This window comes from Dysidea avara, chromosome 2 (assembly GCF_963678975.1).
Source record: "Dysidea avara chromosome 2, odDysAvar1.4, whole genome shotgun sequence".
Lineage (NCBI taxonomy): Eukaryota > Metazoa > Porifera > Demospongiae > Dictyoceratida > Dysideidae > Dysidea > Dysidea avara.
The window spans coordinates 32,535,864-32,563,058 of record NC_089273.1 but is presented as its reverse complement, the minus strand read 5'-3'; the positions used below and the strand labels follow the sequence as shown (position 1 = coordinate 32,563,058).

The following is a 27,195-nucleotide window of genomic DNA, read 5'->3' as shown; positions in this document are numbered from 1 at the left end:
TCTTTATACAATCCGTTCTTTTGTTACTGCGCATAGCAGAACACTCATAAACACTCGTAAACACTCCAGCACATGCTCTGTTCAGCACACCATTGTTTTCTAGCGCAGCTGGTCAAACCTGTGGTTACGCACACGTGTATAAAATCATTTACTGTATATCGCGAACCGGGATAGTCGTGTTTTGATATACGGAATTGTCCCGTGATTTGGATAATTAACGGTAACTCGTTAACAACCATTTAAAGGCCTTCAATCTCCTGTGGATTTCTTTAAATTTTGAACGGGTTTATCAAGATAAGCATACTACACAGTATGTCAATATTGAATCAAACACTGTCACCTAAAGATCAGTGGGAATACAATTGTAACTGAGGTATCTCAACATATCTCATTGCCAAATCAACGCTGCTAGCCTTGTTGCAGTTTTCAAAACATTACAAAATAAAATGTGTTTGTCTTATTTTGATGTTAGTTACAGTTTTATAGTCAATATGGCTGCCATTGAACTGGATAAAGTATTTCATAGCAACAAAATTATAATACATTTATTATTGAATCATTGTTTGTTTGAACTACAGTCATTTAGCAAAATTGTGCCACCCCTAAAACTATTGGTTGTTTAAGGCATTTAGATCTAAGCAGCACTGCAAATGGTCAATGCTTGGCAGATGATATATCAGATGTTATTGAGAGCAGTATAATGTTACAACATTTGAATCTATCAAATTGTAAGTTCTCTGGACTTCGTCTTATGAAGATTACTTGAAGTGTAATGAAGCTATCAATGTTAAAGCACTTGGATATTTCTTGCAATGAAATAGCTGATGAAGCTGCTGTTGCAATTGCATCTGCTATCAAAACCAATCCATCTCTCAAACATTTGCTTTTGAACAATTAAGAATCAAGAAAATAGTCAATGCATTGAGATGTATATCATCTTTGCTGTCTCTTGATATTAGCAACAATCAAATCACAGGTAAAATTGAGCTAGAAATTGCTGATGCAGTAAATCCTGCTCTACAATTGCACGTGTAGCCATTACCTTCATCAATACAGGTTCCATTATTATCACAAGGATCAGGATCACAATCATCATTATCTGTAGTAGAGTTAACACCGGTCAATCCTGCTACACAATCACACATAGAGCCACCAGTGATATTTACACAGTTTCTGCCATTAAGACATGGATTAGGCATGAAGTATTAAATATCTGCTTTGTCTTTTTATTCTTCCTGTCGTAAAGAAAAAGGATAGGTTAAAAAGCTCCAAAGCCAGCCATAGGCTGGTTTTGGAGTATACAAATACAAAAAGAAATGATATCTAATCAAAAACAGCCAAGCTGTAAAAAAGGTGCAGCTAGGGCTGGGCGGTATTGAAATTTTTCTATCATGATATATCATGGGAAAAATATCACGATAAAATTATTACTAATTATCACGATATTTTTTCATATTTTGACAGATGCTCTACTATGAAACTACACCTAGCTACACAAGTGATATAACCTGCAGCAACATGATGGATGTGCAAAAACACATGTACATGGCATTAACCATTTATTGAACTATACATGGAGATATAGACATTAGGTAGACCTACAATTAAGCATGGAGAGGATTTGTCTTACACACCCAAGTGCATGACATAAATTCAGGAGCTCTACAGATTCCCATGCATGACTAAATGACTGCTAACTATAGCAACAAAAGCTCATTCACCTATGCACATTTTATTAGCTATAATGCCACAATGTACAGAAATATTCTTTCCTCAATAAAAATGTAAAATAATAAATCCCTTAAGTAGCTACTTTCATATTCGCATGAATGCTCTATAAAGTTACTTGACTGCTCTATTAGAGTATATAGGTGACTGCTCTATTAGAGTATCTCGATCTTTCCTGGAGTTAAACAGCAGCACTATGTTTACAGTACTTAGCTAATATGAACATTATTGAAGAACACCGCGATAATCACGATATCGCGATAATATCGTTTCCAAGAATTTTTGCCGATACTGGTATTGTTACATCAGAATATCGCGGATTTACGATATAACCGAGATACCGCCCACTCCTAGGTGCAGCCCCTAAAAAGCCATGGTGAAAAAAGATGTGAAATTCAAGGTGGCAGCCAAGAAATGGCTGTGATGGTAAGTTAATGGTAAAAAAATTGTAATAACGACAATTCAGGTGAATTTGGTGCTGAAACACAAATTCACATGAATTGTTGTTATTAAAATTTTTACCATTAACCTACCATCACAGCCATTTCTTGGCTGGCACCTTGAATTTCACATCTTTTTTCACCATGGCCTTTTAGGGCCTCACCTTTTTTTACAGCTTGATTGTCTTTGAATAGATAAATTTTACATCTGAACCTTTGCTCCTAATGTGCATTTTTTGCCCCAACTTTCTTTGAGGTGGACCATCATGCATATATGGCCATAGAGATTGTATTGTGGGTTTTAGTAATGTTTCCTTGGTGATGTAAATTTCATGCTCTATGCCAAGTACGTATAAATAGCATCATCTGTGACATATCAAGGTTATCATAGTAAGCCAGTGTACAAGATGTCTGATGATTAAGAGATGATTTTGAGAATGGAGGCACACAACTCAGGATACTTGATTGATGTTAGCAAGTAGGGGACATTACTTAACTATGTGTATGCTAGTAGTGCCTAGAATGGTTAGAGCAGTATGTGGCTACCATATAGTAGCTGTACTGCAACTTACAGAGCTTAGTGGGTTGTGTGGCTGATTAAATTGAACGTTTCTTATCTATGGCTAGTTTTATATAATACATAGCTAAATCAACCATATACTAGCAAATCTTTTTCTTCTCTCAGCACACCCACACTTTCACTAGATTCCAGCCCCACCTCCATGAGCACTGTTAAAAATAGGGTGTAATCCAATCACCTTTAGAGGAGTTCTAACTGCTGTTTAAATTAAACTCCTTTGAAGGGAGTTGTAGTACTCCCCAGGGGTGCTCTAGGAGCAACTAAAAGGTGTTACAAAGGCGTTACAATACTCCCTAAGGGTGTTCTAGGAATAGCTATAAAGGCGTCACAGAACACTTTAAAGGTGTTCTAGTGCTCTCCATGGTGGCATTTTGTTGAAAAGAAATGTAGGCTTGCTATAACATTCCGGTAACCTTCATGTTGATTTCAATTTATACGCAATGATTAACAACAACAAACCACATTAGCAGTACACAATTATATTTTTGCAACACTTTTATACTTATCACATGGTTGTTTCCAAGTCACTCTTATAGAAGTTAACAAAATGTATTTATAACCTAATTTTTAATAGAAGCATCCGATTGTGGGTTTCAATATACCAAGGTGTAGGCAAACACCCTTACAGTGGCTTAGCTATTATGGGGAATAAAGTGACATTTGTGGTGTTCGATAACACCCCTAGTGCTACAGTACTCCCTTAGGGTGTTGTAAATACCATGGGTGTACATGAACACCTTTACGATGGGTGCATCTGTAACACCTCATTTTAACAGTGTGAGACACATCCCACCCAGCTAGCCAAGAAATGCTGAGGTGGCTACACGGCAAGAGAATAGACCACATACAGTAGAAGAGACCTGAGTCTATTCCATATCAATTCTTGTTTGTGTATGCATGGGGCCCAGTTGCTGGGTTGCAAGGCCAAACAACTCTACACACATGCATACACACATCATACTTACAATTGACGGTTCATAGTTACACTCTACCCTACAGCTTCACTGAATGCGGCCATTCTATTATTTTAGGCAGAATGTTATTCTTTGTGAGGTTCTTCGCAACTCTGTAACAGCGCGTTTCCATTGTATCTCTAAGGTCTTTCACTGACTATAAATCATTCTAATCTTGGGTACACTGCGATGTTTGTTTGTAACCAGCACTGAGGCCTGCTTGCATTCAGTTGACTCTGCCAGTTCTGTCCACAGCTGCTAATAAACTGGCTATAGTACAGTCCTTCTACTTTGACAATATTTTAATGAAGTCTTTCTTTTATTTTATCTCTTTGCCAGATTCCAGTGGGCTCCCACCTGAGGTTGTGTAAACGGAAATAATTACAAACATTCCAAAAAATTTATTAAAATAATTCAGTTTCCATTTTAATGTTGATAGTTTCCATATGAGATTGAAAACAGACATTTTGTATATCACAATGCCAAGATAGGTTTAGCCAACCATCATGGACCGTGGGCAACGTATCAAAAAATTTGAACAAAATCACAAAGAAGACTTACTGGTCTTAGGTCTATACTCTAGAATATCTCTTAGTGAGCAATAGTGGACCATTGGTTGATTTTATTGAGGCAAAAACTACCACTCCCCTTCAATTAAATTTCACGTGTATAAATTAGTCTGTGATGTTTAGACCATGTAAACAATGGTCCTAGCACATGGTAACAGTTGTACTAAATGGCCAGCTTCTTCAGTGCTATTCTCTTCAATACTTCTATTCACTCTGTTTAGCGAATGTGATGCAACAGTTAACAAAAGGATCATCCATGCTTGCGATACCAAGTAACAAAAATATTAGATACAGTACTCACACTAATTTGTGCTTTATTTCAGACTAGCTTACTCACATGATAGTGCATTTAAACAAAGGCAGTTGACCTTCTGCAATCAAGGCTTGAGATAACAGTAATAAACTGCACTATGAGGCGATGAATTGTTGAGAGAATTGGCTGCTATACATTAAAGTAGATGGAATTTCTCAGAAATTGGGATTTCTCAGAAATAGGAGTAAAACTGGAATCTGGAGTGGTAGTTCACTAAATCCAGTGGACGAAATCAGTGTGGCCAGGAGTATCTAATGTAAATAGCTACATATAACGCATTATTCTATACTTCCAGTGATGTATAGCTCTACTTGATCATGAACAAATATGTTGTAGTACAGTTGAGACACATGAGAGTGAGATGAGGCTCAATCTGTGGTGGTTACATTATACTTACATAGATAGTAATTTGTGATAAAGCAGCTACTTGTATATAATAATTAGATAGTTAATAATACTACACCATATGTTGGCTAGCCCATCATTGGTTCACTAGCCTTTTTGTGCAATCATGACATTAAGTGTTCTGTAGGGGTGTGTCACCCCATCACATTCTGGTTAGCTATGCTACTGATTGCACTAGGCCCTGGTGTCAGTCTGCTTCTAGTTACACCACTGGTTTCCATGACAATATTTGAATTCCATGTCAATTAGTGACAAGTTAAGAATGCATAAATATTTGATATTAATGATTAGGAAAAATCAAAACCCTAAAATATGAAAAATGATTTATAGTGTATATGTGGATTTACGGTATCTCCTAACCTTTAGTGTGCATTTTTAAGTGTGTATTACTCAAACAAGTTGCTTGTTTTTAACATGTGTTTTACTCAACTTTGTATACCTCATCACATGTTACAGATATTTAAGCTTCGTGTGATGAACACACACACACATATTATGCATACAGCCTGTTTTTTACACTAGCTATCTAGTTTGAACTATCTTTAGGAACCCGCTGATTATGCCAGCATAATTATGAACATAATAGGTGCATGAAAGCATTGAGCATAATGCTAGCATAATAGGTAGAATAATTTGAAACAGTATGAATTCTTCCTTATAAAAATAGGTAACAAAGAAGGTTCGATTTACTCTAATAGAACAGTCAGTAACTCTAATAAGACAATCACATAGCTGACTGTTCTATTGGAGTATATCGATCTTTTCTGTGATATACATTTTGACAAGTTTGTGCTTCAGCCACTTATTATTATCCATAAAATGGAATTTATTAGCAGAGCATGAGAACTGAGGCATAAATAATTGGGCTTAATTTGAGCGTAATAGGTAAGCATTGAGCATAAATATAAGCATAATAGGTAAATTGTTGAGCAGTGCAGCATAGCATAATAGGTAAAATTATAAGCATAATTGGCAGATCCCTGACTATCTTGATTTCCATGACAATGAGCAAAAGTACATTACAGTAAATAATATTTTATGTTTATGACAAGCATTTGATTTATTCTGGTTTCAGTGGGAATAGAAGATGCTGACATGGTTTCGTCTGAAAATCAACTATATGTTTCAGAAGAGAGTGTAACCATTATGTGGAACAGTGATATGCTACTGCCTGCTGATCTTGTAGAAGATATTGAAGTATTAGTAGATATTGACCTAATTCTAATTGGTACTGAGTCTGGTGATGTTGATGCACTTTTCAACCTTGCAGAAAGTGTTCCAAATGACGGAATCCATAGTGTTGTAATTCCTGAATATGATGATATGTCAACTGTTCTCGTTCAAGTTTCTGTTGCAGAAATGGTTGCTCCTGCTACCATATCAGATTATGTGGGAGAATTATCTAATGAAATAAAAGGGAAAGTTAAGCAATTTTCTGAGGTTTCTATAATCTCTGGGTCAAATTTCCTCCGAGAAAGTTGTTTAGAGTGGTCAGAAGAGCAGCCGGAGGGCATCGGAGATACACTTTTGGCGCGATTAGCACCATGTCCACCTACTGTAGCAAGAGCTAGGGTTGATAGAAATTTTGTAGAGGATAGCACTCCAATTGTTGGTGATATTCTCAGAAAACTTTTTCATCCTGGAACTGCTAATTGCTTCCGTCAGAGTTTTTTAAGAAGGTATGTATGTACAGTATATTAGTATATATGCCATTTTGACACTATAGATCAAAGGAAACTACAGGGTTACATTTCAAATACTGCCCTGACCAAAAGCACCTTTAATACTGAAGCAGTACAAAGTATTAGTTTCTTTTGTTAGTATATACTGTATTAGGCTGCTAAAAGGTTTAGATTTCGGCTTGAGTTTAGCAACTATTCTAATATTTTAGTTCAGTTAGGCAAAGTGTTCTCTCAAAGAAAAAGTGTTTTATAAGTTTATTTAGCGGGTAGACATTACTCGCTAATTGTTTTCACGATGCTGGAATTATTCTTGTGAACAACAAAATTAATTTCAAACACATGTCAAGATGGCTCAATGTTCTCATGGTCAGTAACTTGTAGTCTAAAGTAGGGCTACTTAACTACTGTAAGTGTGTTAACTTACTTTATGGTCCTTAATGGGGTTATTTTGCTGGGAATTGTAACACTAAAATTATTGAAAGCTAAATCAGTTATTTAGAGTAACACTGTTTACAGGCTGTATTGCATATCAGTAACATTTTGCAAGTGCCACAACACATGATTTAAACAAAAATGTTCAGCTAAGTCCTTTTATATAAAGCTAATGGGATGGATTTAGGTTTGTCTTTGCACCTATGAGGCAAGTACACCCTAGTACTATACATATATTATATATAGCATGGCCACTCAGGATTTCACCAAGAGCCACAAGCATACAGCATGTGACCAGATCTACAAAATGGGGTCTTATAGCCTATTAAATTACTTGCACTTGGCAACCCATAATTTCACTTGTGAATAAGGTAACACTTTAAAATTCGGTCACCATATACCTCTAACATAGCACTACTGCTTGAAATAATTTGAAGGTGATCAGTCAAGTACATGATGAGTTATGATTAGGAGTATAAGGTAAATACCTCATGACCATGTATATTATTATTGTATAGCTATAACACACTTTTGAGAGATATCAGTGAAATATGTGACCGAATTTTGGAAAATCACCCATATGGGCGCATTTGACACCTATCAAGACACATGGTAGTGTGTCGTGCGGCCCAAGAGCCGGCGCGTAACACCCGTGAGAATATTGACAGGAAGAAAGAAAATGCAATTTTTGCACCTCCGTAGCTCTGTGCTTCCTTAATGAAACAAGACGATTTTTACTGTGGACATTGCCTCCAACTTCAGCACTCCACATTACAAATTTGAGCAAATTCGCTTCACGCGTTCCCGAGATATGCGACTTCAAAAATTGGCTTAGTTTCTTGGGGTTTTTTTTCTTATTATTTTTCTTCCTCTTGTCGCACAATTACAAAAACTGCTATAAAACGCGAACGCTATATCCGATTGCCTTGACATTTGGCACACAGAACGGGAGTATAAAGGTGCATCTCGGTACCAATATTGGCTGGAATACGATAAACAGGCAAAGAGTTATGAGCGATTATTCACGAAAAATAACACCAATATGTTGTCACGCCTACAGGGTAAACCGCGTATGAAAATCGGTGGGTGAATAGGTTAACTATTGAACCTCAAACCTTTTGTGGTTTGAAAGAAATCCTCCCCGATCTCTAGCTAGAAGTTAAACCTAATTTAATTTATAAATAACAAAAAGCAGAAGAAAGAAAAAGCAGCTAAACCTACAGAGCCTACTCAGGCCTACAAAAACACCGCATGGACCGCCAGCATACACACAGCAAAACCCCTGGACAGGGGCCTTAACAAGAAAGCCCTGCAGACTAGTGACCAAACTGCAGGGAGTGGGAGCATGAAACAGAGTTCAACTCCCACAAAGGACTGCCAGGCAACAGGCTAAATAGATGTAAAAATGTCCGGGTATTGTGGCGCCACAGACAAACAGAGAGTTGCTCTAGCAGATGGCGGTATGCTAGGCCACGAGAAATGCCACTCCTGATGGTTGTCCTCAAAGCAATATCCTGCAAGACAGGACGACTAGCAGCAGACCACAAACCCAAGGACTCCACCACCAGAGGGACAAAAACACCTCCATCAGCCTGTACAAGCTCATCATGGTGAGCATCCTTATCTTCTTCTCCCTTAGCAGCAGCCACACCTGCTGAAACTGCAGACCGACCCAACAGAGATTCTTGTAATGGACAACGCACAGTAACATCGAAGTACGCAGGCTTCCCATGCACAAAGTCAGGGTGAAAAACATCACCCGGGCGATCCAATCGGGAACCAGCACACCGTTGCTCTTTACGGCAACCAGTGTTGTCCTGAAGTAAAGCATGATATATCACATCACATAAAGCATCGTGCCTACGTATACGCATGGGTCCATGTCCACAGCCCAGCAGATGATCACCAAATTGATCAACAACACTACCACATGGGCAGCGAACTGGAGAAGTGGCAGAAAAGAGAGGGACACCAAGCCAGTATCGAAGAGAACATACAAACTCCTGTGAGGACATGGATAGGCCTAAAGAATCACAAGGAATGGCCCGAAGCCATGAACTCGAGCTAAAAACCAGGAAGATACAACGAAAAAACTAACACTGAGTGTGTAACAATTACGAAATCGAGATTAGCTAATAAAAAAACCACTGCTTGCCACGCCTACCAGAGAAACCGCTTGGGGTAATGCTTTGAAAATCGTTGTACAGATGGAGTAATCATCGTAGAAAGGCTCATCAATGGTGTAGAAGAATCAGACTTAAAGCCACGGAGTTATAACACGAAATCCAACTTGGTGCAGAAAGTGCGAGATCGAGATACTCTAATAGAGCAGTCATCCTAATAGAGCAGTCACACTTAAGAGAATTCAAGAGATCAGCAAGAAACAAGTAACCTGTATAGAGATCAGCTACAAACAAGTCACCCTGTAGAGAGATCAGCTACAAACGATTCACCCTGTAGAGAGATCAGCTAGAAGAAGTTACCTTGTAGGGAGTTCATGTAACTATCGAAAGAGATAGTTCAGCTAGAAGAAATCACCTTGCAGAGTTCAGCTACAAAGAAACTACCATGTAGAGAGTTCAACTACAAATAAATCGCCCTGTAGAGAGATCAATATGAGAAGTTACCTTGTAGAGAGTTCAGCTACAAAGAAACCATCATGTAGAGAGTTCAGCTGCAAACAAATCACCTGCAGAGAGTTCAGCTACAAACAAATCGTCCTGTAGAGAGATCAGCTAGAAGAAGTTTCCTTGCAGAGAGTTCAGCTACAAACAAATCATCCTGTAGAAAGATCAGCTAGAAGAAGTTACCTTGTGGACAGTTCAGCTACAAAGAACTACCATGTAGAGAGATCAGCTACAAACAATTCACCCTGCAGAGAGATCAGCTAGAAGAAGTTACCTTGTAGGGAGTTCATGCAACTATGAAAAGAGATAGTTCAGCTAGAAGAAATCACCTTGTAGAGTTCAGCTACAAAGAAACCACCATGTAGAGAGTTCAACTGCAAACAAATCACCCTGTGGAGAGATCAGCTAGAAGAAGTTACCTTGTGGAGAGTTCAGCTACAAAGAACTACCATGTAGAGAGATCAGCTACAAACAAATCACCCTGTAGAGAGATCAGCTAGAAGAAGTTACTTTGTAGATACAAAGAAATCATCATGTAGTGAGTTCAGCTGCTAACAAATCACCTGTAGAGAGTTCAGCTACAAACAGATCACCCCGTAGAGAGATCAGCTAGGAGAAGTTTCCTTGTAGAGAGTTCAGCTTCAAACAAATCACCCTTTAGAAAGACCAGATAGAAGAAGTCACCTTGAAGAGAGTTCAGTTAGCAAAGAAACCACCATGTAGAGAGCTCAGCTACAAACTAGTGACCTTGTAGAGACATCAGCTAGAAGAAGTTACCTTGTAGAGAGTTCAGCTACACAGAAACCATTCTTTAAAGAGCTCAGCTGCAAACAAATCACATGTACAGAATTCAGCTACAAACAAATCACCCTGTAGAGAGATCAGCTAGAAGAAGTTACCTTGTAGATAGTTCAGCTACAAACAAATCACCCTGTAGAAAGATCAGTTAGAAGAAGTAACCTTGTAGAGAGTTCAGCTACAAAGAAACCATTTTGTAAAGAGCTCAGCTGCAAACAAAACACCTGTACAGAATTCAGCTATGAACAAATCACCCTGTAGAGAGATTAGAAGAAGTTACCTTGTAGATAGTTCAGCTACAAACAAATCTCCCTGTGGAGAGATCAGCTAGAAGAAGTTACCTTGTAGAAAGTTCAGCTACAAACAAATCTCCCTGTAGAGAGATCAGCTAGAATAAATTACCTTGTAGAGAGTTCAGCTACAAAGAAACCACCATGTAGAGAGTTCAGCTACAAAGAAATCACCCTGTATAAAATTCAGCCACAAACAAATTGCCCTGTAGAAAGATCAGTTAGAAGAAGTTACCTTGTATAGAGTTCAACTACAAAGAAACCATTTTGTAAAGAGCTCAGCTGCAAACAAATCACCTGTACAGAATTCAGCTACAAACAAATCACCTTGTAGAGAGATAAGCTAGAAGAAGTTACCTTGTAGATCGTTCAGCTACAAACAATTCACCCTGTAGAGAGAGCATCTAGAAGAAGTCACCTTGTAGAGTGTTCAGCTACAAAGAAACCACCATGGAGATTTCTATAATCAATATAATTATGTATTGTATATATAATTTGTACATTTATTGATAAAATATTTAAAGTACATCTACTTCAGCTTTTCTTCTTCCTGTGGTAAAGAAAAAAAGATAGGTTAAAAAAGTCCCAAAACCAGCCGTAGGCTGGCTACAAATTCAGAAAGAAATGAAATCTAAACCAAAACAGCAAAGCTGTAAAAAAAGTGTGCAGCCCTCAAAAAGGCTATGGTGAAAAAAATGTGAAATCCAAGGTGGCGGCCAAGAAATGGCTGTGATGGTAGGCTAATGGTAAAAATTTTAATAATGACAACTCAGGTGAATTTTGTGCCAAGACCAAGCGGCACAAAAGTTCACCTGAATTGTCATTATTAAAATTTTTACCATTAACCTACCATCACAGCCATTTCTTGGCCGCCACCTTGGTTTTCGCATTTTTTTTCACCATAGCCTATTTGAGGGCCACACACTTTTTTTACAGCTTGGCTGTTTTAGATTAGATAATATTTAATGATCAGATTACAAACTTCATAGTGCAAATCTATTTGTTGATGGTTTTAAGCCATTCTCAATACCTTTAATTACAAGAAATTTCTTGAAATATTTTTAGAACTGTTTCCCACTCTTATTAGCAACCCACTAAACATTAAAATTCTAATTATTTCACGTGCACCCATATGGGTGATTTTCCAAAATTCAGTCACACATACAGAATGCGCAACTCCCAAAATTGCAGTGTTCAGAGGATGAATATCTTTCAGTACTTTTCTTGTTACAGTATACCATGCAAAAACAGCCTAGTTGTAAAAAAAAGTTGCAGCCATAAAAGGCATGGGTGAAAAAAGTTGTGAAATCAAAGGTGTTGGCCATCAAATGGCTGCAATGACGTTAATGGTGATAAATTTTAATGATACACTATAGTATGTTCACGTTTAGCTGAATCCTGAAAAACAGCTAAAAATTAAAAGTGGATATTTCTCAACAGAGTTAACATTTCAGCCAACCAGATGATTATTGGTGACAGCAAAGGTGTCAACAACAGACACGTATGGTTTGGCTCCATTAAAAGTTCGGGAAAGAACTGTAATGGACACTGTACTTATATGGCTTCCCCATAGGAAACGTATTGTGAAAATTTTGATAGGCTGTAAATATTATTTCAAACATTTGAACAAAAAGATTTTGAAACATTTTTAGCGGATCAAGCAGTACTACAAATGAGCCAAATGTCAAGATTGTGTGTAATTGCATCCATGAGTTATTAAATGTTTTTGAGGATTCAGCTCAACGTGAACGTACTATAGCCATTATTAAATTTATTAGCATTAACATCATTGCAGCCATTTTTTGGTCACAACCTTTGATTTTGCTCATCCAGGCTTTATAAAGTCACACCTTTTTTTCAAAACTTGGTTGTTTTTGTGTGAATATCACTTGTTTTTGTAATTGCAAAATCCAAAGCCAACCTATGGTTGATCTTCATAATTCCTTTTAACTTTTTTACCTTTACTACAGGAATCATCGAAGACTGCGTGGTAAACAAAGAACTGAAATAAGATGCACATAATATATCTTTTTTTGTTTTTATTCCTGCGACTACCAGCACCTTTGCCACCACCCTAGCACTAAAGATATTAAAAGTGGTAGACAAATATTAAGATCATATTTCAATCAATGGGCTGGAGCTACCTGATCCTCAGTTTGTGCAAGTTCAAGTGCTCTTAGTGAAAGTGGACAGCCTGGATGTGATCTAGCTCCCCTCAAACACATTATAACGGAACGTAACAAAGATCAACTAATCCTGCAACATAGGAAAAATGGCACCAAAAGGTGCATTTATTATGTTTCTGAATTACACATTATTAAGAAATGTTTTCAGTGAATGAACAGCTATGTAACAACTTCTAAGTCCCCTAAGTCAATGTCCTCATGTAAATTAAGTGTTGACACATCATCTTCACCTTCATACTGCACATTGTACCATTCATCGGTCCCTGCAACCTTACTCAGGACTTCACCAAAGTACCATTGCTCAACACCACTCTCGTCCCGCCACCTATGCTTAATAGTTTTTCCAACTAATGACTCCCTTACTTTGTTAGCTAGCCCAGAGACTGCCTCTTCCTCATTAATCAATTTGGCAAGGTTATCCATCAACTCCTCTACAGTATACTGTTGTCCATTTTTAGAAAACAAAAACAGTTCTTTATGACGATAGCTTCTCTGGTCTAAAACCCGTTTCCTAAAGTTAAACTGGACTTTCAAAGCCCTCAACTTTGCAGTCTTGGATCTCTCCTTAGCAACACCTTCAGCAATATCATCTTTGCTTTGCCACAGGCCATACTGAATAATATCTTTAGTAAGGTTTTCTTTAATCCTTAGTTGTTTTACACTTGCAGCCTCCAATGCATGTTGCTTTTCATGGAGAGCTTTAATGCGCTCTTCCAAAATATTCTGCTTCCTCTCCTTAAACAATCGCCTGAATTCTGGTGCTATTTTCCTGGCATCTTGAAGAAGTTGCTGTACTTCTTCTGGTGATTTAGAAGTCAACCAATTCATAGTTTTGTTGTTGGAAAACAAAATCATAGCTTCCAAAGACAGTGTAGTGGCATTTGGCTTTTCACGCAAAAGACGATCCAGTTTTCCAAAGTCTCGTTCACTCACAACATTTGTTTTGGAAACTGACTTAGTTTCATGGGTAAGCTCAGTACTAGGATTACAGTATGCTCCACCAGGTAAGTGGTCTTGTACCAGCCGAGAAAGAAGAGCTGAGAAAGCGCTACATAAAACCTGAAGCAATTCTTGTGTAGTTGCATCGTGATCTGTACTAGCAATTAAGCAATACCAAATCTCATCCTTTGTTGGAGGATAATCTGCATACAATTCTGCATCCCCTTGCAACAATTTGCTGGCATCTTGAGCCCATACATCTAGTTTTGTGATCAACACATCAAAATACGTATTCATCTCCAGAATTGTTACATTGTCAGATTCTAGCACGCGCCAAAGAGGACCTGTAATGGTTTTGTTAATTAAACCAAGAGCACGGCATCCAGCTACCAGTTCTGGAACTCTGATATCACTGTGAACAGCTTTGAGCAATTGGTTTGGGGTCTGCCATACATCATTAAAAAAGCTGACCACCAGCTCAGATATGTAGTACAGTGCTCCAGCATCATATAATACTATATTAAAACGGTTTCCTCGAAATGAAACTAGGGGATTCTTATTTATACCATTGGTGGCAAGAAAGGCAGTGAAAGGCTGATAAACACCACTTTGCTCACTTCCATGTTTGCAAAGAGCTTTGCATGCTGTTCTAACAAGACGTACTATTCCAGATTCGGACTGTCTGGTGGTGCTACCAAAGTGAGCTGCAGCACCAACAGCTCCTTCAAAATGTGTCAGTTCCCACTGCAGTGAAGTAGATGATGCAACATCTGCCATGCCCACTAGAAGGTGCAAACCACAAAAGAAGTTGTTTAGTGTGCTGATACCCTGTTGCTCACCTTCACCTAGCTCAGCCCAGTTATCAACCACACTGGGTGAAACTTCCATACGATAACTTTGTAAAAGAGAGTTAAAGTTCTTCTCAACTATGTGTCGATCTGACATGGTGTTCTTAATTTTGGACAGGATGACATGACTCGAACCAGACTTGGATGTAAGCTCTAAGTCATACAGGATTTGTTGAAAGGTAGACAATACTTGAGTAGCTGATCCACTCAGCATTTCTGTTAACCCAAGAGAATATGTACTATCTGGGGTAGAAAGTTGGAAAGAACAAAAATGTTGTCCATACTTTGATGACCCATCACTATGAAGAGTGAGATTATGTCCTTTCTTCAGTTCTTCATTCAACTGTTGGCAAGCTAAGCCTTTCATCTCAGAATACATTCGAGTAAGGGTAGTGGGATGTGGCAATTCTTTTATCTCAAATGATGCAATATGCTTGAGAACAGATCTAATTACAGGCTCTACATTGTTTATGCTGACATTAAGACTCAGTAGCTCAATGCAACATGCGCTTATATTATCCAAGTACTTTTTCTGGTGCTCTTTGGTTTCAAATGTATGAAATTTCAGCTCCTGCAGCCTCTCAAACAATCTCCTGTAATCGTTCTCTGACTCTTTTAAGGATTGTTTAAATGAGATCATGTCTTTTTTAAGACCTTGAGCAACTGACTCCAACTGATCACACTTTTCACTGATAGTATCGCACTTGCCTTTAGACACACCTAATTTATATTGGTAACTCTTAACACGTGCAGTAGCCTTATTCAAACCTTGTTGTAACTTCTCGTTCTCTTTTACTTGATCCTTTAATTCCAAGATTTTCTCATCCCTACGTTTCAGCTTTTTATTGCTGTTCCGAATGCTTACCTTGCTTAATTTGGTTTTAAGGTCATCTGTTTTTGCTTCTTGAAGTGTTAATGCATTTTGAACTGTTACAAGTTCACAAGCTAGTGATTTATTGACAGATGTTAATACTTCTGTTTTGTAGGGCCAATTTTGTTTAGTTGTACTTGAAACTTTCTCTCTATCCACTGTTAGTGTGGTTCCTTTATAATTGACTTTATTTCTTCGTCACAATGGTTCCGCTTAAGTTGCTTGATCTTAGTTTCAATCCGGTAAATGTATGATTTCAATGCTGGCAACTTTGGTAAGGATGAACCTGGACAAATTGATTTCATCCATGTATAAAATGTATTCCAGGAAACCAAATGGCTTTTGCGAAACTGACTCAATTCAAAAATAACACCTTTGGTAATTTTCTCTTGATCTATAGGATTAGTCAGTTCAATGGAGTCCAGCAAAAGCATTTCACCATACAGCCCCAGCTCTTCACATAGTGGTCCAGGACTACTGACACTCATCTACAGACAATGAAAGAAATTAACTTCAATTACCACATAATTACCATGGTTTTCATTAGCAGAAACAGCTCTCAATTAAAGCCTGCCCCTGGAGCTAACAACGACCACTAACCAACCAACAAAGATATTTCTTCACTGATTCTGGCTACAAAGGAGCCTAATAAAGGCTTTATAAAGGAGCATAGTGACCATTTTCTTTTCACGAAGCAAATACAATAACGCGGGCTAAAAGAATGCATCAGTCGGTCACAAAATACTACAACAGTGACACAAACACCTCAATGAATGCGAGTATAGTGCGTACAGGTTAGATATATACACTTTACATACAAATAAACTGAAATATGTGACATTTACACCTAGTAAACTGGCCTTACCTCTTCTTTTTCACACGTACGGTTGTCAGAATCAAAATCAGCACTATTGAAAACCTATACAAGCTCTAAGTCACACCGTATCCAGCTGTAACTTTGCGGAAACACCGAGGGAAACACTAATTAGTTCAAGGTGTATCAAGTGCCACGAGTGTAATAGAATTTTGCTCTAATTACTCGAGCCTAAAATTTACATGGAGTTTTTTATTTGTAGATTTTCAAAATCCAATAACTTTTTAAATACCAAACCAAATAACTTGAAATAAAATTTTGCTAGATGCGCTGGAATCCAGGAATCGAGTTTTGCATAAAGACTAGTTAAAAGAAGACGGAGTTTTCACTGAGGAGAGATTTACGGCTGTGTGTCGAAAATCACGAGGTCGCAAATCACTAGACTAATGTATGGGTTAATTTGACACGAGTTTTGATATGTGTTGTATGCATAGCGAAGAGAGTCCTCAAGGGAGATGAGAGCGCCTGAGGAGACATAAATTTTTCAGTACTTTCAGCTTCTCTTGCCGTTTCTTACTGTGTGTAACTCTATCGTCGCATTTTTCCATGTGCGCTTATCATCCATGGTTAATTACAAGAAGCATTTGACTGTGTTGACCATGAGATATTGCTTAAGAAGTTGACATGCTATGGTGTTAGGGGAGATGCTCTCAAGTAGATGCAAAGTTTTTTGTATGGCAGATTTCAGCGGGTTTCCCTGCATGGTACTTTGTCAGCTAAGGGTGAGGTTAAAGTTGGTGTGCCTCAAGGCTCTATTCTTGGCCTGTTGCTATTTTCCATTTATGTTAATGATCTTCCAACTGCCATTACTGATGTTGATGTCAATTTATATGCTGATGATACAGAGCTGCATTATTGTCATAGTGACTTCAGACAATTGGAGTGCATTCTACAGCGTGCTGTTACACAACTTTTTATATGGTTGGTTGCCAACAAGTTGAAACTGAGTGTTCCAAAGTCCTCGTCTATGCTCATTGGAACCCGACAGCATATTTCTGGGAAAACCCTACACCTATCACTTGACAGTTTACCACTACAACAGGTTTCTACTGTGCGATATTTAGGAGTTTACATTGACCAACATTTAACTTGGCACCAACATGTGGAGTATGTTTTACGGAGGGTTCGTGGCAAATTATATTCAATTAATCGCCTTAAGCCACTCACTCCTACTGTGATGAAATTATTATATCAGGCCCATGTTTTACCTATAATTGACTATTGTGATGTTGTATGGGTACCTACTAATGTTGGCCATCTTAAGAGACTGGAAAGACTTCATTCACGGTTTTCATCATATTACTCTGCCAGATCTTCTGCATTTAATCTTACTTTAGTTGAACGTCGCAGATTTCATACTGCCATACAAGTATACAAGATCTTAAAAAAGTTATCACCCTTCTACTTACTTTCCACATTCAGGTCTGCTTTATCCGTCACAGGTCATGCAGGGTGCAATGTCCATCGTTTGTATGTACTTGCTGTGCGATTAAACCATGGCAAACATGGTCTATATTATCGTGGCACAACTATATGGAACAGCCTGCCTACCTCAATCACCGAGATGAACTCATTAAATAGCTTTAAGCTAGCTTATTTAAGTCATATTTAGTTAACTGTGTGTATATATGTACCTATATTGTTTTGTATGCTTGTTCAGGGCACAGCTGAAAAACAGCTTTTGCTGATGCTGTCTCCCTGTTTAAATAACATTTAAAAAAATGTGTATGCGCTTAACAAATAATATGCGCTTAACAGATATATGTGCTTAACAACGCAACTCTACGGTATTTACCTCCCAAGAATCCTGAAGCAGAAACACCTAGCTATATGAACTCCATCGTCATTATTAGCTGTTGCAAATCAAAGGGTCTCACCAGGCAGGTTCAACTCAAATTAAGAATGGGAGATTTCATACCCTGAAATAGTGATGCACTGATAAGAGATTTTGCTGATTAGCTGATATTGAAAATCATATAATGGCTGATACTGATAACCAATCCGATGTTTATGTTTACCAAAACTTCACACATATTTTGTAAAATTACCACTTATAAACTTTATTTTGTATAATTTTTATGAAAACAACACAATTAGGGTCAGTAAAATTAATTGGCTTTATAATCAACTAATAATTACCAATACCAATATTGCTGAAATGTGGCCGATAAACTGATTTACAATTATTTACGGATTAATCGGTACATCACTACCCTGAGCAAGCTTCCACAGCAGAAATGGTTAATTATACCATTCTTATGGGAGCACTTAATGGATGAAGAAGACAATTCAATACCAGAATCCCAATTTGGGGTCCCTATGGACCCTCATTGTACTCAAACCAATTTTAACTGAAGAAGAACAAGATCAATCAATCCTCTGTGGCTTCCCCAGCCCAATGAAGCCATGCTATTATGGTGCCAAACCACCAATTGTGGCTTTTACAGGCTTTGAGAAAAGCTGCTGCAGAAACCATACTCACCATTTCTGATGAATAGCTGGAGTGGAGTAATTATGTAGTCTATTAGGCCAGCAATACATTTGTGGTGAAAAAGTAGGCTTGATTTTGTGTGCGTGGAAGCTGGGTTATCTCAAATCCAGTCACTTATACTGAGCCCATCTAAAAAAGCCTTGGCTGTAATAAAAGGCAAGGCCCAGAAATTAAAGAATTACTGTATAATTACTGTAGAGTATAAGTTGGCAAAAGCAATCTATTATCAAATATAATTGAAACACATGTAACGTACACAGTAATATACTGCTGTGTTTCTGGTATTTGGAAATCTTACAGAAATTGCACATTTCTAGCGTACATTAGACTTGCACCAATTATGCTGGCATAATTTCTAGCATAATAGGCTAGCAAAAGCATCAAGCATTATGCCAGCATAATAGGATGATTTTCAAGAATTTAACTAAAATGTGCAATGCACACACCACTAATACTGCACACCATGAACACACTGCACATTATTACTGCATTTCATATCAAAAAACCTTGCAGTGCTATTATTTTACTATTTCTTGACTGATTATTCATACTTTATGGAAACATGATCAAGGTACTCTAATAGAGTAGTCACTTTTCCTAATACAGCAGTCAGGAAATGTAGATATACTCTAATAAAACAGTCAGCTCTCAAGCATAATCTTGATTTTGAGAGCATAATTTTGAGCATAATAGGCTTGATTTTTTAGTAATGCTCAAAAGCATAATGGGCAATTTTCAAACCATAATTGGCTCAAGCCTAGCATACATGAAATTTGACTATTCCTTGTAATTTCATAAAGTAGTATAGGGCACGATTTCCATAACATTTCCTGTTAGTAGGATTGGTGACATTTCCTTATGTAGGATAGATGAAATTTACTGATATTTCAGGAAAGATCAAACAGACTTCCAGATATTTCTTCATATTTCCTGTATTCAGAATAGGTGTGTCAATATGCACAATGTCCTGTGTCTGTGTGGCACAGGTAATGTGCCATGTTTCCAGCACATTTCCTAAACACAGTATATACAGGGGACAGTATAGTGTCAATGATTGGTGTATCTTTCAGCTGCAGCTCAGGACACATGACATTTTAATACATCTCAAGACACACGATAGTGTGTCATGCGGCCCAAGAAGCCGACGTGCCACACCATGGGTATATTGACAAAAAGAAAACATCATTTTCACACCTTTTTAGAAAATGTCATTTTCACACCTTTGTATTTCAGTGATCCCTACTCCGACTGAAACAAAAATTGCTACAGAGTTTCCAGCCAGCTAGGGGAGTCCACATTCCAAATTTGAAGAAAATCGCTCAAGCTATTTCCAAGATATGAACTGCCAGATTTAGATTTTTTTTTGTTTTTTTTTCTTTGTCTTGTTGTGGAGGATGAACTGTAGAACACACACACTTATTATGTACATAGCACTATTATGTTGTGTGCGCATGTCTGTACACATTATAAGAACTAGGTTTGATTGTGGTATCGACACAAGGGGCTTGCTTCGCGAGTAGTTTTGAATCCTCCCCTATTTCGCCAATCATCAGTGAAACCTCGGTGTACTGTAATTCTACCAAAGACATTTTTGGTGCTATGACAGGTACGCTGACTATATTGTCATAACTCCGCGACATTTTTGGTGCTGTGGTCAATGGCGGAACTCAAGAGACTGGTTTCATCTACACGAGGATTCAGAGCGCATCTCACAAAGCTACTGTAGAGTTTACCTGAGATTCTAATTGATGCACAGGAGCTTACTGACGATAACATTGCAACCTTGAAAGATGTCCATGAGCAACTCCAGCGAAAACAAGAATTAATCTCAGGGTTAGATATAAAGATACTGGAGACAACAACCGACAACGAGGAGATCGAAGCAGAGGTACTACAGATGGAAGAAATAAACTCTTCCATATCTACAGCCAAGGTGAAAATTACTCAACGTCTTAGGTCCACAATATCTACAACTACAGAAGTGCACACATCTAGCGATCACTCATCACCTACATCTGCTGGGCTACCCCAAGTAACTCACCTCCCTAAACTAGAATTACCACAGTTCAATGGCGACCCCCTAGTCTGGCAGACCTTTTGGGAGTGTTTTGAGGCAGCAGTCCACAGTAACACTTCATTGACAGGCATGCAAAAGCTCAGTTATCTTCGAGCACAGCTCCATGGTGATGCTGCCTGAGTTATTGCTGGTTTCCGGTTAACTAATGACAACTACGGACATTCTGTCACTCTGCTGAAGGACAGATTTGGACAGGTGTACAAACAAGTTGAAGTACACATGTAAGCCTTTGTGGATTTTCCCAGCCTGAGTAACTCTCTCTCCAGTTTGCGATAATTCTATGACACCACTGAAGGGCACATTCGCAGCTTAGCAACACTAGATGAACCGGAGGATTTCTATGGCAGTCTATTTGTAACGATCCTTCTTGGAAAACTGCCAACCAAGACCAAGCAGAACATAGTCAGAGTCCATGGCAACAAGAAATGGACCATCACAGGATTGCAAGCTGCTGTTCTCAATGAAATCCATATTCTGGAAATGGGATCATCAACAGAATCACGTACCTCCCCGATCCCACCAACTGCTTCATTTCTTACCAGTGCTAAGAAATCTATAACAGCAGGCAAGAGCAAACCACGATGTCCATTTTGTGCAGGTTGTCACTTTCCCTCCATGTGTGAATCAGTTCAGGATCCACGACAGTGGTGTGAGATTGTACGTCAGTATAAACTCTGCTTCAATTGTTTAGGGCACCACAAGGTGTCTCAAAGTAACTAGAGACATCGCTGCCATACCTGCCAATGAAAGCATCACTCCAGCCTATGTACTAATGGACAGCACAGTGACAACACTTCTGAGACATCTGTCTGCTCCACTAACACCGGACAGCCAGTCAACCCAGTACATGGTAAACCTGCTATCCCTACAACCTCCAATTCAACTGACACTGCCTCTCTTTCAGTAATTGTTCCAATGCCACAGAACACTGTTTGTCTTCTCAAAACTGCAATAACAACTGTCAGAAATGGTACAAACTCTACAAAAGCTAACGTGTTATTCAATGAAGGCTCCCAGAGATCATTCATTACTGAAGAACTTGCTAACACCTTAGCTGTACAATCCTACCACAAGGAAGACATCACAGTAGCATCCTTTGGGACACAGTGTCAGTTGAATCGTCAGGTAAATGTTGCTGTGGTAAATCTAGTTACTATAACCGGTCAATCCATACCACTAACTGTACTTGTAGTACCCCAGATTGCCACACTATTACAAAATACAGTGACAATTAATGTTGCTCACCTCCCACACCTTCAGAACCTCCCCCTAGCCCACCCACTCAGTGCAGATAATGAGTTTGATGTTTCCCTCCTTGTAGGTGCGGACCACTATTGGGACATTGTTGGTGATGCTATTGTATGAGGTGATGGAACAACAGCAGTGGAATCCAAAGTAGGCTACATACTCTCAGAACCAACTCCAACAACAACTGGTCAATTCCTAATCAGCACTAACAGTGTCATGATGCTGGCTCTTACACAACGTGAGTTCAAACTAGAACATTTCTAGGACCTAGAATCTGTGGGAGTGACCCCTGTTGACGACAACTTGAGTGACAACGTTCTAGACCAGTGCTCATCATCTTGTGTTACTAGAGATCTGGACTGAGCATATGTGGCTAGATTCCCTTGAAAACCAGAACGTCCTGACCTACCAAGTAACTTTACCATAGCTAAACAGAGAACACATCGACTAGTCAAGCATCTGTCCAAAACCCCTGATCTGCTGAAAATCTATCACCAGATCATCAGTGAGCAGGAAGCTTACGGCTTTATCGAGCATGTTGATGATCAGTCCATCCCACAACCAGGTGTCCATTACATAGGCAATTTAGTGTCATTTGTTACAGCAAAGACCCATGTAGCACTGCTGAAGGCACTCACGATTCCACGACTAGAGCTCATGGCAGCATTGGTGGCCACTCGTTTAACATATTTTGTGATGAAGGCGGTCCCTGACCTTAACCTGTCAGTTTTTATGTGGTCTGATAGCCAGATAGTGCTCCACTGGCTCAAGAGCCAGAAGCCACTTCCAACATTCATAAGAAACCGAATCACTGAGATGAATTCTTTATTACCGCAGGCCACTTGGAACTATTGCCTACTGCTGATAACCCGGCTGACCTGCTTCCAAGGGGTACCACCATAGAATCTCTATTGTTCTCGTCCCTGTGGCAACATGGCCCCAAGTGGCTCACTACCCCAAGCTAATGGCCATCATTCCAGCCACCACCCTTACCACCACTTGTTTTGGCAGCAGCAGTAGTGACAGAATTTGTTCCCAAAGAACAGGCACCACCAGATTTAGGCTTACACTGTGTTATTTCCATTGACCAATACAACTCGCTTAACAAGTTGTTGTCTGTCAGTGCGTATATTGTTCGTTTTGTAGACAATCTCAAGGTGCAGCCCCAGCAATGACAATTTGGCCACATCACTGCTGACAAACTTCACAAGGTGAACCTCAAGTGGGTAAGGGATATACAACACACAGTATACTGGAAGGAAGTCAACAATCTACAGCTGTTAATGAAGCAACCCAGAATTCCCAGGGTGTTACTCGTTAGACAACTCCGACTCTTCCTAAACTCAAATGACATGCTATGCTGCGGTGGACACATTCACAATGCTCCAGTAAGCGAGGTGACCAAATTCCCGTATTTACTACCACCAAGACATTCACTATCCAAGTTGGTTATTGTGGACATACACGTCAGACTTTGTCACTCAGGTACCACTGCAACATTGACCGCTCTACGACAGTGTTACTGGATCCTGACTGCACGGCAATACATTAAATTAATTCTGCGCCATTGTGTTATCTGTCTCAAGGTATCCAGAAACCCTATGCTGCTCCAGATCCTCCTCCCCTACCTCGGTTACGAACACAGGATGTGTAGCCAGAAGTCAAGGAGGAACTAAGCAAGAAGGGAGTTTCATGGAAATTCATACCCAAGAGAGCCCCCTGGTATGGGAATGCTTAATTGGGCTCACCAAGGCTGCTATCAAGAAGGTGCTGGGAAGGCGCCACATGTCACTACCAACATTAGAGACCATCACTGTGGAGATTGGAGCAATACTCAACGACCGCCCACTGACGTTTGTCTCATCTGATCTAGGCGACCCAGAGCCCTTTACACCTTCACATCTCCTGCATGGACGCAGAATTACATGCCTCCCACACCAAGACACAGACATTGATGAACTTGTAGACCCAACTTACAGAGAGGCAAGCCAGATACACAAGAGAGCTAGACTGCAGGCAGCCATACTTGGTGACTTTAAGAAGAGGTGGTGTCATCAATATCTCACTCATTACGGGAGTACCATAGAGCATCAGGGGACAACCAGCGACATGTGAAGAAGGGTGACGTGGTCATCATCCACGAAGACACCCCACGAGCAACCTGGAAAATGGCTGTAGTTGAAGACTTGATTGTTGGTAAAGATAGTCTTGTGCGAGCAGCTGATAGGTCAAATGTAACTAAAACCAGACCTATCACTAAGTTGTATCCAATGGAACTGAATGAAACAAGAGTTCGTTTATACAAACAAGTTACCCTATAGAGTTCAACTGCAAACAAGTAACCATGTGGAGAGTTCAGCTACAGACAAGTCACTTTATAGTTTACACAATGTTCAGCTACAAGTAAGTCACTCTGTAGAGAATTCGACTACAAACAAGTCAATTTTGGTACAAAAAAGTCAATTTTGGTACAAACAAGTCACTGTGCAGACAGTTCAGCAACCAAAAATCAACCTGTAAAGAGTTCAGCTATACAAACAAGTTAATCTGTAGAGAGACCAACTAGAAACAAGAGAGAGCTCAGCTAGAAGTCTGTAGAGAGTAGAGAGTTCAGCTATAACCAAATCACCCTGTAGAGAGTTCCGCTATGAACAAATCACCCTAGAAGGAGTTCAACTGGACACAAGTCACCCAGTACAGGGATAAACTAGAAACAAATCATCCTGTAAAGAATTCAGCTATGAACAAATCACCCTAGAAGGAGTTCAGCTTGAAACAAGTCACGCAGTACAGAGATCAGCTAGAAAGTCACCCTGTAGAGCAATCAGCTAGAAGAAATCACCTTGCAGAGAGCTTAGCTACAAAGAAACCATACTGTTGAGAGTTCAGCTACAAACAAATCACCCTGTACTGAGTTCAGCTACAAACAAGTCACCAACTAGAGAGATCAACTAAAAACAAGTCACCCTGTAGAGAGATCAGCTAGAAGAAATTACTTTGCAGAGTTCAGCTATAAAGAAATTATCCTGTAGAGAGTTCAGCCACAAACAAATCACCCTGTAGAGAGTTCAGCTAGACACAAGTCACCCAGTAGAGAGATCAGCTAGAAGAAGTCCCCTTGTAGAGAAATCAGCTAGAAAAAATCACCTTGCAGAGAATTCAACTACAAAGAAACCATCCTGTAGAGAGTTCAGCTACAAACAAATTACCCTGTAGAGAGTTAAACCATCATGTAGAGAGTTCAGCTGCAAACAAATCACCCTGTAGAGAGTTCAGCTATGAATAGGTCACCCAGTAGAGAGTTCAGCTAGAGGAAGACATCTTGTAGACAGTTCAGCTACAAAGAAACCTCCATGTAGAAAGTTCAGCTGCAAACAAATCGCCCTCTAGAGAATTCAGCTACAAGCAAATCACCCTGTAGAGAGATCAGGTAGAAGAAGTTATCTTGTAGAGAGTTCCTATAGAGAATTCAACTGCGAGCAAATTACCCCATAGAGAATTCAACTACGAAAAGATCAGAGTTCAGCTAGAAGAAGTCACCTTGTAGAAAGTTTTGCTACAAAGATATCACCATGTAGAGAGTTCAGCTGCAAACAAATCACCTGTAAAGAATTCAGCCACTTGGTTCTGCTAGAAACAAGTCATTCTGTAGAGATATCAGCTAGAAGGATCACCCTGTAGAGAGTTCAGCTACTGTGTAAACAATTTACCCTGTATAGAGGTTAGCTAGAAAAAAAGAGTGATTAGCGAGAAACAAGTCACCCTGTAGAGAGATCAGCTAGGAACAAATCACCCTGTAGAGAGTTCAGCTACATTTCAAGTCACCCAGTAGAGAGTTCAGCTGCATACAAGTTATTCGTAGGAAATAATTGACATATAATGTATTATGTATATAATTAATTTTGTACATTTGTAATAAAATCAGAATTGTTAAAGTATTTAAAATTGCATCATAATTTTCTTCTTCCTGCAGTAAAGAAAAAAAAAAGATTGGCTAAAAAAACCTCTTTCGGATATACAAATACAAAAAGAAGTAAAATCTAATGCAAAACAGCCAAGCTATAAAAAAGAGTGTAGCCCTAAAAAGGCTATGGTGAAAAAGATGTGAAATCCAAGGTGGTGGCCAAGAAATGGCTGTGATGGTAGGTCAATGGTAAAAATTTTAATTGGCGACAATTCAATTGAATTTTGTGCCAAGACCAAGCAGTACCAAATTCACCTGAATTGTCTTTATTAAAATTTTTACCATTAGCCTACCATCACAGCCATTTCTTGGCCGCCACCTTGGATTTCACATCTTTTTCACCATAGCCTTTTTGAGGGCAGCACACTTTTTTTATAGCTTGGCTGTTTTGGATTAGATTTCCTAAACAGCAGAAACAACTTTAGTACTGTATATTGTAAACTAGCTAACTGACCTACTATAATAGAGCTAGCAATCTGTATAAGAAACTTATATTACTAAGGAAAATATTTTATTGTGGATTGAGTGAGTATTCAAAATTAATTTCCTGTTAATATGGAAAATGTCCAGCACACATGGAATATCTTGAAATTTACTTGATGTGTCCCCAAAAATTTTTGGAGTCTTAACTTGTGTATACATTACAGTCGCAATTATACAGTGTGTAGATGTACTGATATATTGCCTCTGGTGTATCACGATACAGCAATATAAGCTATAGTTAAAGCATCACCCCACGTGTGTATGGAAAATACAGCATGAAGGGGTGTGTTGAGAGGCTAATACAGCATGAGGTGAAAGCGAGTGCTGTGTTTGCCTTGAGACACCCCTGAGTGCTGTATTTTTCATACACATAAGCATAGGCGGTGCTTTAAGTTTT

The 27,195-nt window shown here is 38.9% G+C and overlaps 1 protein-coding gene across 1 annotated transcript in view; it reads left to right on the top strand.

Annotated features, from left to right (window-relative positions):
* Positions 1-27,195, top strand: part of LOC136248010 (sushi domain-containing protein 2-like) — a 130,100-nt gene that overhangs the window by 41,910 nt on the left and 60,995 nt on the right. Inside the window, exon 5 of the mRNA XM_066039826.1 lies at positions 6,064-6,667. Coding sequence (XP_065895898.1) covers positions 6,064-6,667 — 604 coding nt within the window. The remainder of the gene's footprint in view (positions 1-6,063; positions 6,668-27,195) is intronic.